Genomic DNA, 20,711 nt, shown 5'->3' on the forward strand with positions numbered 1-20,711 from the left:
ATGCCTTCATGCCACACAGAAAATAATGTGATTGTGTAACTGTAGCCAATTCATAATTATGATGCACCTATTAATGCAAAATAGAGTTAAGAAAACCACAATGCTTTATTTCTTCATTCAAAAAACTTTACCATCAGCCGTATGTTTTCGTTTATTTTATTTTACATGCTACCAGTTTCGGCAGCTCAATATTGCCACCTTCAGGCCCCATACCCTATTATCGTATTAACAATCTTATCGAATGGTGCCTTAAAACTGGTTATCATAAATCCGATCGTTACACAACAGATTCCTGTGAATGGGTGACACTGACTGAGCCTACATACAGTCCTCGAAACGTTGTCAAAGATACTACCTTACTCATGTTGGTAAAGGTTTTTTAATCAAGAAATACATACCAGCCGAAGTTCCTCAATCCATAATGGACCAACAGACAATGCTTCATAGTGCTTTTTGGCCTGAGGGAAAGGGTTTAAAATTTAACATACTGTTTGGAATTTTGAATGGAATAGAAATAAAATGCCCAGAAGGTACGATTAAACTCAATGAGGCCAGGCAACTGGCCTGCAGTAGCTGCTTGTTTTACTTGTGGACTCAACACATCTGCTCCACTGAGGACAGAAAAATATGTACAAACTGGCCATCAAAAAATTTTTATATATAAATTTTTAACATTATTGCTTCATTTGTAACTATAATCATCTCTGAGACAATGAAACCTGTTGTTAGTAATTTTACCAATCATTTACTGTAACTACTTACATTTGAGAAATTTATGTCTTGGCAAAAATGCGACATACACAATCAGAGTTCTTGTAATTTTAAACAAGTCAATACCAATGAATACTATTTCACAAAAAAAGACAAGAGATCAGTCTCACAATAAACCTGTATTTCTAAAATTTTCATTTTGAAAGGCACTACATTACACCCAATAAACTTGACAGCCCCCTTTAATTTGTGTTTAACAAATTACAAGATAAATTCTTTTTTTACTAAATGAATTAATAATAAATGTATAATTATGATACTACTACAGTCTTTAAATTGTGAGTACTTACATTAGTACTTTCAATAGAATCTACTTAAAATACTGAGCAGGACTTTGGTAATGTAAGTTGTACTTTGACAGAAATAAAGAGAAACTTTCTACAACAAACCAAACAATACTTCACAATCACAGCCTAGTCTGCCTAACACTTAGTGAGAGGAACATGGCAGATGATATGAACAATTAAAAAAAATGATTTCAGTGATATATATAATTATTACAACCACAATATTTTCAGTCGCTGAATTTTGTATCAGAACAAAATTTCAGTATGTATTTACATTTCAAAGTAGGCGTAATAATGTTTGATCATAGATACTTCACTGACTCTTCATCAAATAAAGAAATATGTCATCTGTAAAATAATATCACTTTGGCTTTACAGCATCTGATCAGTATTAAACAAATGCAGAGAATGTAACTGCATGATTACCAAAAATAAACAGTCTGATAACCCGTAATGTAGGGGAGAGAGAATCTTATTTCCATGCATGAAGGTTTCCTCGTCTCAATTTCTCTCTTCCTCTACTCTTAATGTGAAAGTGAGATAAACTGTAGCAAGATAAATACAATTAAAAGATATAGCACTTCACTTGAAAGACACAGATTATGTACATGTCATGTGTAATTTCAAACAGAGTTGGGAAATCAAATGAAATCTTCACAAGTAATTACCTTTTTTTGAGCTTTCCTAATTAATACCACTATGTATCACATGCCATAACAGCATATGAAAGACATTACACACAAAAATAATTATAGCTAGTAGAATAAACATTATTGCTTTAGTTTAGACTTTACAAAATTCAACGAAGCACTACATTTGAGTGCAATAATTTTAGAACAGTTCTGAGAATAAATTTGTAAAAGTAATGTCTCATTTCATATAAATTGAGGACACTATGAAAAAGCTAATGAATACAATTATGGTCCTGAGAATACTACAAACAACAATTTGCTTATGTAAATACATTAATTTTAATTTTAACAATGAAATGTGAATGATGACTGGCGAAGACAGATCAATCAATACACTATATAGACAAGAAAAGGCACAAGATCTATTTCTTCAATACAGCATCAAACTTTCTCTGTGAACTTCTTCATGCACTTTCAATAACCAGCTTGACAAACTATGCTATCAAAATTACAAATTTCCTTGTATAAATGCTAATATATTAATCTCTTAAGATCACAATAAACTGAAATTAAGGCTACCACAGACTAATAATTATTGAAGCACAAGGAAGGAGAGTAACCAGTCTAAATGAATTCTGATCATCTCCAGATTTCAAAAAAATCATTTTGTGCAATACTACCATTTATCATTAGTCCAAAATTATGTGATGTTTAAAAAAATCTGCCCTGTCAAATAGGAGTACTTATCAATTGTATCAGAAACTTCATGCATGATTATAACTTTCTGTGGAAAGTTTGAAATTCTAATGGTGTGGAAATTCACATTCATTATCTCCAGCAAAAGCTGGAATGAATACATTGTCATCGTGTACAATCATGTATGTACAAATTGTTACACCTGTACTGCACAGAAAAAGGGCATCAATATACTGGTGTGGTTCGTTGTAGGCCACAAGGATGCAAACCACTATTCTGTCATTCAGCATGGCGTGTAATAATTATTGTATGCAAAAGTTAACAACAAATTTATTATGCTTACAACAGGACATTCAAAAATGAGTTAAATGAAGTATATGACTGGACACCCAGAAACATCACATCCAGAACTGTCTAGCTTGCTAAAAGCCTCCTACACAGGAGGTAAATTTTCAACGGGATGATTGACGAAGATGCAGAATTCTTTGCTACATCCTTCAAATTTCGTGTCTTAAGAAAAGAAAGCAAAATGTCGTTACAGATTCAGAAGATCCAAAAGGATTTATTGTAGACATGGTTTCAGCATTTACTATACACTTGTGAAGTTCTAATCACAATGGTTAACAATCGACATCCAATTGTTAACGTCATATTTTACTACATCAGTAATTTAGAGACAAGTAGCCACCAATTAGCTACTACTTTTGTTCAACATATGCCTTACTCATGGACATTAAGATATTGTTATCATACATGAAGCTCATTTCACCTCTTATTTCCACTAATTCAGTTTCCCAAGTGAATTTCCACTGATGAGTATGTGCATTTGAGATTTTCATTGTCTTGATAACTCAATAATTCACTTGATAACTCAATAACTCACTGATAGCTCACAGTCTTAAACGTCACACTTTTAATACAATCAACCATTTCAGGAAATGCAGAGGAGGGAAAAATCAATTAAGCAGACAGATCCTATTACATCTTTCTCAATTCTATTGCAAAACTGGGAGCCACAAGTCACATTATATTCCAAACACAATGTTTTAAAATATTTTTCTATGGATAATTTAAAATTTTCTCCAGAAGTAAAAAAGAACCAAAGAAAAACTATAACAATGCCAAACCAACTAATTGAGAAGCAGCTGCTGCATTTCAAATTGCAACAACAGTCAAATGAAATAAATAATTTTCTACCACTGTAATAGTCGTTCTAACAGATTTTTCTTCACAGCCCTAGGATGAGTCTTTTAATGATTCTAAGATAAAAATCATCCTTACAAACGAAAAAGACTTGGGTAAAGAATAGTTTGCTTCCACATTGATGAAAACAGAAGATATTATAGAAAAACTGTAGCAGACTTTCAAGTACTGTGTTAGGGATTCTCAAATGGAAAACATTCAGAAAATTATCTACGACAAATGAATGCAACATCCCATTCCAAATACACTTTGTACTCTTACTGCTATATGTTCACTAGAATAAGGAATCTAGAAATCAATCTCAGCACAAAATCGAAGAGTTCAAATACCGTATAGACATGAGTAGTCTGGGCTTCGTTTTTACCCTGAATTTAAGGATGAAATGCTGGGTTGTGTAGATTAATTGTAATAAGGTTGGTACTGTCCACCTCCAACAATAGATCCCATTATACTATAGTGTTGTCGTGGCCTCAGTCTGTGACATCAATAGCACATTAGAAGTGCATTAACCACTAATTAATTATGGATGTTCTCAATACTGCTCATACACAGCTAAAAAAAACTTGAAATTACTGAAGGAGCAGAGAACATTGGAAACCGTGCAGTGGGAATAAAGTAGGATGTGAGCAAGTGTTATTTGCGAATGGTGAAAAAACAAAATGCGCCTCCAAGAAACAAACTGTAATCGCCAGCGATTTCACAGCCAAAAAGCAAAGCATATGGATCTCGAAAAAAGGCTCTGCAATTACGTGGGCAAGAAGTGACAATGTGGATGCCCAGTGACAAGTGAAAGGTGCCAAATCAAAGCATTGGCTTCAGCCAAAGAACTAAGCATCACCGGTTTCAATGTTAGCTAGGGCTGGCTATCAATATTTTTCCATCACAATGGATTAGGCTTCCAGAGCAAAACTACCATTGCTCAACAGCTGCCAGATGATTGGAGGAAAAGTAGTGAATTTTCATCACTAAGTGATAAATTTGCACTGCAAACATTCCTTTATATTATTGCAAGTTGCTAATACAGATCCAAGGGGACTGCAGCGTCATGATTCGAACTGGCAGCAATGAGTGGCAAAGGTGTACAGTGATGTGTGTAACTGGCAATGGATGATAGCTACCACCTAACGTAAAATGTAAAAGAAACTATTGCAAAAAGATCACTGAAAGCCATATTGGTGACAGTGAACGTGAAGGGGCGGATGGACAATGACCTTGCGGTTGACTGGGTGGCATGGTTTGGCAATGTCACCCTGTAGCGTTACTGAATTTATGTACCATGTCAGTCCTGGGCAGCTTTTAGAGACAGAATTGAGGAAGTGCGAGACAAGTTACAAAAAGGGAAAATTAGCTGTTATTACCCCCGGAGGCATAACATCCATCCTGCAACAACTCGATATATAAGCTGCACTTAAACAGCAAGATACACAATGTATAAACAAAAACAAATTAAAACCAGTCTCCCCCCCCCCCCTTAAAATTTGGGTGCGCAGATTATTTGGTGAATTATATTATTCGCATATATGTGGTATAAGTAGTCATAGAATAGAAAACTGATTCCGGTAGGTTATGGTGTGACAACTGTATATGTAATTAAACCAATTAATGGAGTACTCTTTTTATTTAAGGTCTGGACACATTTTCTGGGGAATTTATGGAATTGTTCCTCACTCAGATCATTTTAACTTTAACTGCTCATATCTAACACTTAAGTGCAACTAATTTAGATAACAATAACTTTTTATCAATGAAAATAAAATAACTGTCAAACTTGGAGCAATAACTGTTATGCTATGCAAAGCTAAGAATGTGTGTAGGAGAGAAGTAGATCTGCTACGAATTTTTTCCACTTAATTGTGCAACTACAACATTCACAAAAAGTTCAGGAACTTCTATAATTCTTTCTTTGTAAAAAGAAGGAGTATATTAAATTTTTAATTACAGGCAAGCAATTTAAAGGATTAATATTAATGCTACCTGCATTTATAAGAGCATAGCCTCAATCTGTTTAAGACACACTGTATAATTGTCAAATGTGTTTCACATGCTGTATGAACACAATAATATCCAATACATTCTACTCAACTAGACACGGTATGTCAAAAGATTTTGTTTTTATTTCTGTGATTATGATTTCAAATACTAAAATGATAAAAGAATTTGTGTTGTCACTACTAAATTACTGTCAGTGTTTTGGTGTTGCCTAGACCATAACTGCATATTATAATCAGAGCTGTTAGCACGTTATCCCCTTGTGAACATCAACCTCTGACACTTGACACTAATTTATTGGCTACAAAATAGCTATTTTGACTATCCTGGAGCTCTGCAATCATAAACGTGGTTGTAAGTGTTCTTATCCTTAAGAGAAACCAAATACTATCAAATCCAGTAAGAACCTCTCCAGTTATGGTCAGTCTCTGTTCATATTGATTGCGCTTAATATAAGACAAAATTAAATATTATACACAAATATACAATTAATAATTGAACATAACCTATTTAGCATTCTTCCTTACTGATAATCAGGCTGTGAAAATCTATTAAAGTGAAGTTCCTCTGATGGAAATTGTGTATATTAAGCCAGTTTATCATTAGGTCGTCAGTCACTGAAGAGATTAAAGCTATTTATTACAATTGCAACAAACAAGTTTCACATACATAACATTTACCCAACAGCTTTTTTTAGATTGGTGTCACAACCTAATAAGAGTATTACAGGATGCTGAGGTTCTTATGTGCCTCAAACATGAATCAAGATGCCTCATTTTCCATGAAAATGATTTTTTTCCTTAAGAAGTTTTATGGTACATCAACAGAGTCCTGATCTTGTTCTTTTTCCAATTCAAGTGTTCCTTTGCCACATATAACTTGATTCTTCGTGATGGGTATCAGGGCAATGAGAATGCCTGATAAAACAATCCAAACACCAGCTAAGTAGAAGGAAAGATCCCAATAACCAGTCAGATCAAAAACCAAACCTGTAGGCATTACAAAACACACAAATAAAGCAGTACAATGAGAAGCTAAACACTAGTTAATTTTAACTGTGCTCTATGTACTAATTAATTTTCATTTCACATAAAGCTTCAGCAGTACCATAAACTTAATGACACTGCAATACAAAATATAGCTCTGACTTGTTAAAACAACTGCATCATTCTCTAACTTAAATAGTTCATAAATACAAGAACAAATATTAAGTAAGACAGTCTCAACATAACATATCACAAATGATAATGCTCATTTCCCTTTCTCATCCCTATCTTCTTGTTAGTCAATATTAGTCAAGTACTGTTTTTTTAAGTGTTATCTTTGTTGTAGTTGAGTTCATAGGTTTTATGCTTTTGTGGAATTATGGCCTGCAAACACAGGAAGCTTACAAATTGAGCAAAACCTGATGTTCATCCACGATGTCAAAGTCATTCGCAACAAAAAATTTTCAGACATGGAAAAAAAAAGTATGATTTGGCACAGTCTTCATTGCACCACACCATTTAAAAAAAAAAAAAAAAAAAAAAAAAAAAAAAAAACTAAGCAGTATTAAATATCAAAGCTTGCAGTTCCTCTGGCTGCAAAAGGAGGAACATTTGCAGCTCTATGATCAGTGATGTGGAAACTATTCTTTTAAAATGGTTTCAAGGATGCAAAATGGTAGCATTCCTGTAAGCGGAACAATTCAACAGATGAAAGCTCAGAAAAATTCCCTGAAGACCTGTGTTGAAAATTTCAGTGTGTCAAACAAATAGTTAGATCATTTTGAGAAATGTCAGTCTTTCATTTCAATGTGTAAGAGGATACAGTGAGGCTCTGGACACAGTAAATTTAAGCCACTGGAGAAACAGTATAATGCTGCAAATAGCGATGGGAGTGAGAAGTTGCCACTATTGATAATACGGAAATTGAAACTCTTGTTTTAAAAACTCATCTGTTTTAAAACATTAAGACTGTACCTTGTACTTAACAAGTATAACAGCAATGCCTAGATGACATCACGAATATTTACAAGATTTCTCAGGCATTTAGATGCCAAAATGAGTACAGCAGGTAGGAAAATAGTACTACTGATTGACCGATGCCTGTACATCCAAAGGAAACAACATTTATGAGAAATATTAATGCTCTGTTTCTTCCACCAGACTGCAGAAATCATCTGCAGCCTCTGGATCTGGGCATAATACACTCCATTAATGCCAAATACAAGATAACAGCCATCTAGAAATCAATTACATTCCTTGAGAGAATGTTTGTTGCTGCATCGAATTGTGTAATGCAAAGACTGTGTTAAATTGTTTTGCAAAGGCTAGCTGTGGTACATCAGTTGCTGATGAAGATGACATTGTTCCACAGGAAATCACAGATGTTCTTAAAAATGTGACATTCCAGGACTTTGTTTTTGTGACGATGATGTCTTCACTTCTACACTTGAGATGAACGTGACTGAGGTGTGAAATTTCAGTGAAGAAACACTGTGAGGTAGGAATTGATGGTGGCACCAACGATCATGTACTAGAGAAGTAAGAGGAGAAGGCGGCTGTTGCATCAAGTTTCACAGGTGCTTTACAAGGACCTGAGACTGTCAGGGACGACACTTCGTCTTTTACTGTAGATTAGTCCATTACAACCGACATCAACCAAGTGGAGTGACAACTTCTGTCAATACAGTGTGATGACAGGAGAAAGCAAACAAGTCGTCTTGAATTTTCCCAAAACACAAAGAGTGTGTTCTGCAAAAATGTGACATACAAGGTAACAATTATTTAACTATACAAAAAACATAAATTAGTTACAAACTGCAGTGTGCACACACTTTATTCAGCATGTAAACGTCACTACAGATATTTGGACTTATGATAGTTTGATATGTCTGCCATCATTGGCGGTAATGTGGTGCACACGAATTGTGAAATTCTGCATAACCTGCCGAAGTGTCAGAACATAGATGCCATCGATAACCTCCTGAATGGCTGGTTTTGGCTCAACAATGGTTTTATGGTTATTGCTGTACATCTTTTCTTTAATATGGTCACACAAAAAGGAGTCACTTGTGTTCAGACCCGGAGAATATGGCAGCCAATTGAGGCCCATGCCAGTGGCCTCTGGGTACCCCAGAGCCAAATGTGGTCCCTAAAGTGCTCTTCCAGGACATCAAACACACTCCTGCTTCGATGGGATTGAGTTCCATCTTTCATGAACCACATCTTGTTGAAATCGGGGTTACCCTGAATAATGGAGATGAATTCATCTTCCAAAACCTTCATGTTCTGTTCGGTAGTTACTGTGGCATCAAGGAATAATGCACAGATTATTCCGTGACTGGACACTGCACACCACGCAATCACTCACTGAGGGTAAAGGGACTACTACAGCACAAACAGCGGATTCTCAGTCTCCCAAATGTGCAAATTTTTCTTATTGGGGAACCCATCCATATGAAAGTGGACATCGTCACTAAACCCAACCATGAATGTGCATACTAATTCCTATAATGCCCCACAGCCAACCATGCACTTTGAATGTTCTAATGCAAACCGTTCAGAAGTCGTGACAATTTTGTTTCATATAGTTCAATAATTGTCCCCTGTTTGTGTATACTGTATTTAAATTTGCAGCACATGACACAGATGTGAATTTTGCACAAAATACACGCAAATTTTGCCAGAAATATACGCTATATTGTCCAGTCCTTAGTCAAGAAGAATGAGTATAAAAAATGGACACGCTTCAGCAGAACACAATATGCCGATACATATGGGTATTATCAATGCAATGAATACATTACATTAAAGAAACTTCCTCTCAGTCTCATAGATATGAAGTTATTAAATGGATATCAGTCGACACTTCAACTTTGTCTTCACGTGCTATTTCCATTACAGGAATTATGTCATTGGCATTTATCACCAAGTGGTGTGATGTACAGCCCACGAGGTCCCACTAGATGCCTGCCTTGAGTGCCACATTTCATTTCAATTATTATTATTATTATTATTATTATTACTACCCTCAATGAGACATGGGTTAGTATGTTTCACATGTTGACTTACGCCGAGTATACAGTACAGCACAACAACAACAGCAACAACAACAACAACAACAACAAAACCACAGTCCTCCTTGTTGGCTTTGTTTATGGCTTCATTCCAAACTGTTTTGTTCCCGTAAGTAATGGGACTATCATAGAAAAAAATTCATGCCAGAGTTGTCACAGAATGATTTTCTGATTTTCTATTGCAAAATATCTGTCCAAATTAAACTGCAGTGATTGACAACACGCCAAAGAATCCACTGCATTAGTTAAAGCAATGTCAATGCTGTGCACAACAGCATGTAGAGATAATGTTATATAATGATCGAAATTAGACGTGATACGATTTAATGGAACTCTGATGCTGTAGCACCCAATAGATCCTAAATAAAACTGGCTAAAGCAGAAAGGCACAGTGTAATACTGCCTCCTCCATACCACACCAATTTCAATCTGGACAGTGCAAATAATGCAGCTAGTAGTAATAAAATGATTCTGCTCACTCAGTGAAAGAAGCTACGGCAAACAAACTAAGGACAAGCCATAAGATGTGGACCATATCGTGAGACATGCGTCCGTAAACGACCATTTCCATCCACTTATCAGTTCCAAGTCAAAATGAGAGCAGCAAACAGTCTTCTTTTGCGATTGCTCTGTCTCCATCACAGTTACTGGTATTTATAAAAGGTAAACCGATGTTTGGCAAGAAGACAAAACGAACAAAACTTCTTGAATTTTTTTTTTAAAAAATAAAGGCTGTGTTCTGTTAGAAGTGTAGTAATTGTATATTTACTGCATTTAAATTTGTAGCACAGGATATTGGTAATTTGTAATTAAATAGCAACTGTCACTCAAACATGCTTTAATTATGATTCTGGGTAACTCTTTCCATGTACTCTGACAAAATCCCCAATTTAGAATAACCCATATTTAAGGAGAAAATATTTGGGTCCCTACAGATCCGTTAAAAAGGGGTTTTACTGTACTATGTAAATGTGAAGTTGTTATATTAGGTGTTGGGCTACTGCAAAACTGAATAATTTTTTATGAGCAACTTTGACAAATATGTTGAGATAAATCACGTAAACGGAACTTAAGTGGACCTTAGAATGCGCTTCTGATTTCACTTCGTTACTGACACAGCTACCTAAATGACAAAGGACCTACAATGGACAATGAGACAAAGGTAAGTGATGTTAATTCATTTCAACAAATGAATTTTAACTACTTCTCTATTATATTTTTCCGTTGGATTAACACTGAAGAACATAAACCAGACCCCACTTTTAATAAGGTTTGAAGTGACACCATTTATTAACTTTCATAAAATTTCACAAAATTCAGTAAGGATTAATGAAGGACATCACAAAGTCATTGCAAAATATTCACTAATACTGACACTGAACAGCTGTCCATCAAAAATTCAGCTGCACAGTAAGGAGTTTCTAAAACGATGGTCAAAAAAGTCAGAAAAAGTTTTATCCAGAGATGAATGGTTTTGGAATTGATAGGTTATGTGTTCCAAAGCGAATGTGACTAATGCCATGCTGATTAATACCAATTGTTCCTAAAATATTTTTCAAATTCTGTGACCTCAGACCAAATTGGTGATTTACAACAGTTTCATAAAAATGTGCTTTCTCTCTCTCTGTCAATTCAGAGGTGTGCTGCTGCAATTGTTACCAGTAGGTTCAAACAACACCCAAGTATTATGGAGACGCTTCAGGGACTTAAATGGGAAGCACTGGTGGGACGGTGACATTCTTTTTGAGGAGCACTACTGAGAAAATTTAGAGAACTGTTATTTGAGGCTGACTGGAGAGCGATTCTACTACCGCCAACATACATTTCGTTTAAGGACCATAAACGTAAGATTAGAGAGATGAGGGCTCATATGGAAGCATACAGTAGTTTTTCCCTCACTCATTTTGCAAGTGAAACAGAGAAGGAAATGACTAGTAGTGGTACGGTAGTTTGGAGGGTACGTATGTAGATGTAGAACTTGACAGATTCTTTTGAATATCAGTGTCGCATTATTTTCTGGAACATTAACTCTTCTACCAATAACTTTGCTTTCCTAAAAGTTAAGCAATAGTTAACTTAAGCTCAGCTTATTTTTGATTCAGCTGATATCAAATACAAAGTGACACTGAAAAACAGGAAAATTTCCACAATCCAATACAACAAGATGTGACAGAGGAAAGAAATTGCATTCATAGTAATTGAAGCCTTACATCTTTGCCATTAACAAAATATTGATGGCATTTACCATTTTTTAAAAATTACGTCCTTTAGATGGTGTCGTCCTGCACAAATACATTCGTGAAATCTGCTGTTGAGATTCCCCATTGACCGCTGCAACATCTAAGCTGGGATACTGTGAACTGCATCCCAAATTCTCCATTTTAACTCATCTGGGATCTTGGTTGAGTTGTGTAGACTTTTCTTTTGAGGTAGCCTCACAAGAAAAAAATCACACACAGATAAATCTGGCAATCTAGGAGGCCAGGAAATCTTGAGATCACACGGTTGCCAAACAATTCTCACACATATGCCATCGATTGTCATGCAGTGGGTAATTTCACTCCGTTCTGTTGAAACAAGGCTTCTTGAACGACTGGAAAAGCTGTTCAATGCAGGTGTAACAAAAGTTTGTAACACCTCCACGTAAAGATCAGCATTGACAGTTATTGTGTTTCCCCGTTCATTTGCAAAGAAATACAGTCCAATAATCCCATGTGATGAAACACCGCATCGTACTGTCACTTTACTAGCGTCTAAAGGGCGCTCATGAACGTCACTAGGATTTGTGTCTGCCCAGTAAGGGTAGTTCTGTTTATTCACATAACCTACGAGATGAAAATAAGCCTCATCTGACATCCACAACTTGTTTAGAAATTCATTGCCATTGTTTACTTTTGCTATCATTTGTTGACAGAATCCTAATCGTAACTGGTAATCTTTGTCCTTCAATTGTTGCACCATCTGTAGTTTGTACAGATGAAATTTTAAATCAAGATGAAGAATTCTACGAACACACTCCAGACACATTCCAACCACTGCTGCTTGCTTACAAATTGTATGCCATGAGCTCCGTAAGGCAGACTCGCATACAACATCAACGTTCACTGGAGAATGTCCACTTCTTGGTCATCCTGTTGGTCTCTTAAGTTATTAATCCAGCATTTTATCTGTGTTTTGATGGAACAGCATCATGCCGTCTTAAATTATAAAAACGTTGAAACTCCCTATGCGCTGCTACCAAACTATCATTGTTTTTATAAAACATTTTTTTTATGGCTAACGCATGCTGTTGTCTGTTCCATTGATCCACGATTACTGAAATGGCGGACTGTTTACTCACTGTCACGAACCCGCAGTGCTGCCACCAGTCCATGGCTGCCACTACTCATTTCAAACATTCCCGTTAGTCTGTGTCACACTGTATTTCAGGTATGCGACTAGCTAGGTACCCCACAATCAAACAAATGATTCTCTAACCTCTCTGAAAAACATGTACAAAGATGGCTACATAATTTTACTCTTCGTAAATACACTCCTGGCAATGGAAAAAAGAACACATTGACACCGGTGTGTCAGACCCACCATACTTGTTCCGGACACTGCGAGAGGGCTGTACAAGCAATGATCACACGCACGGCACAGCGGACACACCAGGAACCGCGGTGTTGGCCGTCGAATGGCGCTAGCTGCGCAGCATTTGTGCACCGCCGCCGTCAGTGTCAGCCAGTTTGCCGTGGCATACGGCGTTCCATCGCAGTCTTTAACACTGGTAGCGTGCCGCGACAGCGTGGACGTGAACCGTATGTGCAGGTGACGGACTTTGAGCGAGGGCGTATAGTGGGCATGCGGGAGGCCGGGTGGACGTACCGCCGAATTGCTCAACACGTGGGGCGTGAGGTCTCCACAGTACATCGATGTTGTCGCCAGTGGTCGGCGGAAGGTACACGTGCCCGTCGACCTGGGACCGGACCGCAGCGACGCACGGATGCACGCCAAGACTGTAGGATCCTACGCAGTGCCGTAGGGGACCGCACCGCCACTTCCCAGCAAATTAGGGACACTGTTGCTCCTGGGGTATCGGCGAGGACCATTCGCAACCGTCTCCATGAAGCTGGGCTACGGTCTCGCACACCGCTAGGCCGTCTTCCGCTCACGCCCCAACATCGTGCAGCCCGCCTCCAGTGGTGTCGCGACAGGCGTGAATGGAGGGACGAATGGAGACGTGTCGTCTTCAGCGATGAGAGTCGCTTCTGCCTTGGTGCCAATGATGGTCGTATGCGTGTTTGGCGCCGTGCAGGTGAGCGCCACAATCAGGACTGCATACGACCGAGGCACACAGGGCCAACACCCGGCATCATGGTGTGGGGAGCGATCTCCTACACTGGCCGTACACCACTGGTGATCGTCGAGGGGACACTGAATAGTGCACGGTACATCCAAACCGTCATCGAACCCATCGTTCTACCATTCCTAGACCGGCAAGGGAACTTGCTGTTCCAACAGGACAATGCACGTCCGCATGTATCCCGTGCCATCCAACGTGCTCTAGAAGGTGTAAGTCAACTACCCTGGCCAGCAAGATCTCCGGATCTGTCCCCCATTGAGCATGTTTGGGACTGGATGAAGCGTTGTCTCACGCGGTCTGCACGTCCAGCACGAACGCTGATCCAACTGAGGCGCCAGGTGGTAATGGCATGGCAAGCCGTTCCACAGGACTACATCCAGCATCTCTACGATCGTCTCCATGGGAGAATAGCAGCCTGCATTGCTGCGAAAGGTGGATATACACTGTACTAGTGCCGACATTGTGCATGCTCTGTTGCCTGTGTCTATGTGCCTGTGGTTCTGTCAGTGTGATCATGTGATGTATCTGACCCCAGGAATGTGTCAATAAAGTTTCCCCTTCCTGGGACAATGAATTCACGGTGTTCTTATTTCAATTTCCAGGAGTGTATTTCCTGGATTTTCCATTGTTTGTTTTTACTGACAACATTGCTATTCTGAGTGAAATTGAAGAAAAATTACTTGATCTCCTGAATGGAATGAACAGGCTAATGCAGGGGTTGGCAACACGTCAATCACAATCTACTGGTAGATTGCAAGTGCTTATTTGGTAGATCGTGAGAGTACTGAGATTAGAAAAATCGTTGAATAAAATCTTCAATTGTTTTCCGTAGCAGTAAAAATGCGTGCTCGTTCGACATAAGTTGTTTTCTTTGTTAATAACAGTGTAGAACTGGTACCAACATCTACCTTGAACCTCTAAAAATTTTTGCCTCATTAATTACATCAGCCGCCACCTTCGCGCCACTCGTTGCTGCACTGTGTCACTCATCTTTGTGAAATGTGTTCAATACATGTCAGGAGAAGGTAGTGAGTTTTGTGCCGTGTGCTACCAACTTCTGTGATGTAACAGAGTGTGGAAAGGACATAGGTAGAACTTTTTTGTGCCGTCAGTAGTCGGCATTGAGCATGCGTAGTTGCATACCTTGTTGACACTTTTTGAGAACGTACGAGTAGCTCAGCGACTTAACACATAATGAGTTGTGTGTGTGTGTGTGTGTGTGTGTCTATATACATAGTAAAATTTATCATTTTCATTCTGAATGGAAACACGAATTTTTTTTTACAGAAAGAAATGGCACATGCATTTGTTTATTGTGTCATGCAAAGATTGCATTTGTGAAAAACACAAAGAAAAGAGAAAATCAAGAAACTTAAAATCAATTAAGTGTTCAACAAAGCACGTTTACGAAACCAGTAGACAAAATTGTTGCTGCCTCTCTTACTTCTTATCGTGTTTCGAATGTATTGGCGAAAAGGAAGAAACCCTTCGAAGATGGTGAATTCGTAAAAGAAGCATTTCAAGACGCTGCTGATGAGTTGTTTCATAATTTCATGAACAAGTCTGAAATAGTTGCTGCCATAGAATCCCTTCAACTTTCATCAAGAACGGTCACAAGGAGAGTTGAAAATATATCTAATGATGTTTTCTCTTAGTTGAAAACAGATTTAGATGGGTGCTGTTACTTTTCAATGCAATTAGATGAGTCCATTGATGCAACAGGTACTGCTCAGGTGCCAGTTTTGGTACGGCTGATTTTTAATACTGTACTGTCAAGGAAGAATTTTTGACTCAGGTGCCAGTTTTGGTAAGGCTGATTTTAATAACTGTACTGTCAGGGAAGAATTTTTGAAAGTAATTTCTTTGAAAGTAATTTCTTTGAAAGGCCATATTGTTGTTTTTGTGGTCTTCAGTCCTGAGACTGGTTTGATGCAGCTCTCCATGCTACTCTATCCTGTGCAAGTTTCTTCATCTCCCAGTACCTACTGTAGGCTACATCCTTCTGAATCTGCTTAGTGTATTCATCTCTTGGTCTCCCTCTACTATTTTTACCCTCCACGCTGCCCTCCAGTACCAAATTGGTGATCCCTTAATGCCTCAGAACATGTTCTACCAACCGATCCCTTCTACTAGTCAAGTTGTGCCACAAACTCCTCTTCTCCCCAATTCTATTCAATACCTCAACATTAGTTATGTGATCTACCCATCTAATCTTCGGCATTCTCCTGTAGCACCACATTTCGAAAGCTATTCTCTTCTTGTCTAAACTATTTATTGTCCATGTTTCACTTTCATACATGGCTACACTCCATACAAATACTTTCAGAAACGACTTCCTGACACTTAAATCAATACTCTATGTTAACAAATTTCTCTTCTTCAGAAACGATTTCCTTGCCATTGCCGGTCTACATTTTATATCCTCTCTACTTCGACCATCATCAGTTATTTTGCTCCCCAAATAGTAAAACTCCTTTACTACTTTAAGTGTCTCATTCCCTAATCTAATTCCCTCAGCATCACCCGACTTAATTTGACTACATTCCATTATCCTCGTTTTGCTTTTGTTGATGTTCATCTTATACCCTCCTTTCAAGACACTGTCCATTCCGTTCAACTGCTCTTCCAAGTCCTTTGCTGTCTCTGACAGAATTACAATGTCATCGGCGATCCTCAAAGTTTTTATTTCTTCTCCATGGATTTTAATACCTACTCCAAATTTTTCTTTTGTTTCCTTCACTGCTTGCTCAATATACAGATTGAATAACATCGGGGAGAGGCTACAACCCTGTCTCACTCCCTTCCAACCACTGCTTCCCTTTCATGTCCCTCGACTCTTATAACTGCCATCTGGTTTCTGTACAAATTGTAAATAGCCTTTCGCTCCCTGTATTTTACCCCTACCACCTTCAGAATTTGAAAGAGATTATTCCAGTCAAAATTGTCAAAAGCTTTCTCGAAGTCTACAAATGCTAGAAACGTAGGTTTGCCTTTCCTTAATCTTTCTTCTAAGATAAGTCGTAGGGTCAGTATTGCCTCACGTGTTCCAACATTTCTACGGAATCCAAACTGATCTTCCCCGAGGTCGGCTTCTACCAGTTTTTCCATTCGTCTGTAAAGAATTCGCGTTAGTATTTTGCAGCTGTGACTTATTAAACTGATAGTTTGGTAATTTAATTTTTACATCTGTCAACACCCGCTTTCTTTGGGATTGGAATTACTATATTCTTTTTGAAGTCTGAGGGTATTTCGCCAGTCTCATACATCTTGCTCACCAGATGGTAGAGTTTTGTTAGGCCTGGCTCTCCCAAGGCTGTCAGTAGTTCTAATGGAATGTTGTCTACTCCCGGGGCCTTGTGTCGACTTAGGTCTTTCAGTGCTCAGTCAAACTCTTCACGTAGTATCATATCTCCCATTTCATTTTCATCTACCTCCTCTTCCATTTCCATAATATTGTCCTCAAGAACATCGCCCCTGTATAGACCCTCTGTATACTCCTTCCAACTTTCTGCTTTCCCTTCTTTGCTTAGAACTCTTGATATTCATGCAAGTGGTTCTCTTTTCCCCAAAGGTCTCTTTGATTTTCTTGTAGTCAGTATCTCTCTTACCCCTCGTGAGATAAGCCTCTACAGCCTTACATTTGTCCTCTAGCCATCCCTGCTTAGCCATTTTGCACTTCCTGTCAATCTCATTTTTGAGACGTTTGTATTCCTTTTTGCCTGCTTCACTTACTGAATTTTTGTATTTTCTCCTTTCATCAATTAAATTCAGTATCTCTTCTGTTACCTAAGTATTTCTACTAGCCCTCGTCTTTTCACCTACTTGCTCCTCTGCTGCCTTCTCTACTTCATCTCTCAAAGCTACCCATTCTTCTTCTACTGCATTTCTTTCCCCCCATTCCTGTCAATTGTTCCCTTATTCTCTCCCTGATATTCTGTACAACCTCTGGTTCTTTCAGTTTATCCACTTCCCATCTCCTTAAATTCCCACCTTTTTGCAGTTTCTTCAGTTCATAACCAATAGATTGTGGTCAGAGTCCACATCTGCCCTTGGAAATGTCTTACAATTTAAAATCTGATTCCTAAATCTCTGCCTTACCATTATATAATCTCTCTGAAACCTTTTAGTATTTAGGCCATATAATAGAAGATATATTTTTTACCATGAAGCAACTCATTCTATCAGAGAAAATACCTATGCTTGTAAGCATGACCACAGATGGAGCCCAAGCCTTGAGAGGTTCTAAAAGTAGTTTTATTGCTCAGTGCGAAAGAGATGAAAGTTTTCCACTGTTTGTAACTTATAACTGTATTTTACGCCAGTAGTCTCTGTGTGGAAAGTTTTTAAACTTGAATGAAACTATGAATACGGTTGTAAAGATAATCAACAAAATTAGCTCTCACTCACTTTAAAAAAGACTTTTCAAAGACTTAGCAAATGAACTAGAACTACAGTATGGAGATTTACTGCTCCACATTGAAGTGCACTGGCTCAGCAAGGAAAAAGTGCTGCAACATTACCACAAGCTTTTACTGGCTATCGAACTGTGAAGAGGAAATTCTGGAGTTCTTTCCTCTCCAACCTCAACTCCTTTGGTTCCATCAGATTCACCTGGTCCTACTCCAAATCCCATGCCACTTTCCTTGACGTTGACCTCCATCTGTCCAATGGCCAGCTTCAGCTTCACACATCCGTCCACATCAAACCCACCAACAAGCAACAGTACTTCCATTATGACAGCTGCCACCCATTCCATATCAAACAGTCCCTTCCCTACAGCCTAGGTCTTCATGGCAAACGAATCTGCTCCAGTCCTGAATCCCTGAACCATTACACCAACAACCTGAAAACAGCTTTCGCATTCTGCAACTACGCTCCCGACCTGGTACAGAAGCAAATAACCAGAGCCACTTCCTCATCCTTTCACACCCAGAACCTCCCACAGAAGAACCCCAAAAGTGCCCCACTTGTAACAGGATACTTTCCAGGACTGGATCAGACTCTGAATGTGGCTCTCCAGCAGGGATATGACTTCCTCAAATCCTGCCCTGAAATGAAATCCATCCTTCATGAAATCCTCCCCACTCCACCAAGAGTCTCCTTCCACCGTCCACCTAACCTTTGTAACCTCTTGGTACATCCCTATGAAATCCCCAAACCACCTTCCCTATCCTCTGTCTCCTACCCTCGTAACTGCCCCCGGTGTAAAACCTGTCCCATGCACCCTCCCACCACCACCTACTCCAGTCCTGTAACCCGGGAGGTGTACACGATCAAAGGCAGAGCCATGTGTGAAAGCACCCATGTGATTTACCAACTGACTTGCCTACACTGTGAAGCTTTCTATGTGGGAATGACCAGCAACAAACTGTCCACTCGCATGAATGGACACAGGCAGACAGTCTTTGTTGGTAATGAGGATCACCCTGTGGCTAAACATGCCTTGGTGCACGGCCAGCACATCTTGGCACAGTGTTACACCGTCCGGGTTATCTGGATACTTCCCACTAACACCAACCTATCAGAACTCCGGAGATGGGAACTTGCCCTTCAATATATCCTCTCTTCCCGTTACCCACCAGGCCTCAACCTCCGCTAATTTCAAGTTGCAGCCGCTCATACCTCACCTGTCATTCAACAACTTCTTTGCCTCTATACTTCCGCCTCGACTGACATCTTTGCCCAAACTCTTTGCCTTTACATATGTCTGCTTGTGTCTGTATATGTGCAGATGGATATTTGTGTGTGTGCACGCACGCTAGTGTATACCTGTCCTTTTTCCCCCAGGATTGGGATGACTCCTTACCCTATCCTTAAAACCCACATCCTTCCGTCTTTCCCTCTCCTTCCCTCTTTCCTGATGAAGCAACCGTGGGTTGCAAAAGCTTGAATTTTGTGTGTGTGTTTGTGTGTCTATCAACATACCAACACTTTCGTTTGGTAAGTTACATCTTCTTTTTTTTTTAGATATATTTTTCCCACGTGGAATGTTTCCCTCTATTATATTCATAAGTTATACACTAAATATGATGGACACTGTTGACAAAACAGCTACTCAGATTTCACATTAAATGTAAAATAATTCATGTGTTATTAATGCAAGAATATACTTGAGAATATTACGAAATAAAATTATTATGTTTCAAATAGATAGCGAAGATTTAAAACACTTATTTTAAACAGTTGTTTTACAGTACCAGTATTCAAAAATTAAAAATGTGACAACTGAATTTTTAAAAGTAGATTACTTCGATATGCTGATGATCGTGAAGGCGTTGTGGTTGGCTGCCCCTGGTCTAATGTATACAGAGTATGGATTGAGAGTAAATCGAAGGAGGACGAAAGTAATGAGCATTAGTAGAAATGAGAACAGTGAGAAACTTAACATCACGATTGATGGTCACGAAGCAGATGAAGTTAAGGAATTCTACTACCTAGGCAACAAGTTAGCCCATGATGGACGGATAAAGCACATCATCAAAAGCAAACTAGTACTGGCAGAAAGGACTTTCCTGGCCAAGAGAAGTTGGCTAGTATCAAATATAGGCTTCAATTTAAGGAATAAATTTCTGAGAATGTACGTATGGAATACAGCATAGTATGGCAGTGGAACATGGACTGTGGGAAAACCGAAACAGAAGATAATCGAAGCATTTGAGATGTGGTGCTACAGACAAATGTTTAATATTAGATGGACTGAGAAGATAAGGAATGACAAGGTTCTGCAC

General features: G+C 38.6%; 1 protein-coding gene across 3 annotated transcripts in view; it reads right to left on the reverse strand.

The window, feature by feature from the left end:
• Nucleotides 1-531: 531 nt before the first annotated feature.
• LOC124775103 overlaps nt 532-20,711 on the reverse strand; it is a 227,946-nt gene continuing 207,766 nt past the window's right edge. For all 3 annotated transcript variants that reach the window (XM_047249926.1, XM_047249925.1, XM_047249927.1), the window contains exon 8: nt 532-6,567. In XM_047249926.1, the coding sequence (XP_047105882.1) occupies nt 6,389-6,567 (179 nt within the window). In that variant the 3' untranslated portion in view covers nt 532-6,388. The remainder of the gene's footprint in view (nt 6,568-20,711) is intronic.

This window comes from Schistocerca piceifrons, chromosome 2 (assembly GCF_021461385.2).
Source record: "Schistocerca piceifrons isolate TAMUIC-IGC-003096 chromosome 2, iqSchPice1.1, whole genome shotgun sequence".
Lineage (NCBI taxonomy): Eukaryota > Metazoa > Arthropoda > Insecta > Orthoptera > Acrididae > Schistocerca > Schistocerca piceifrons.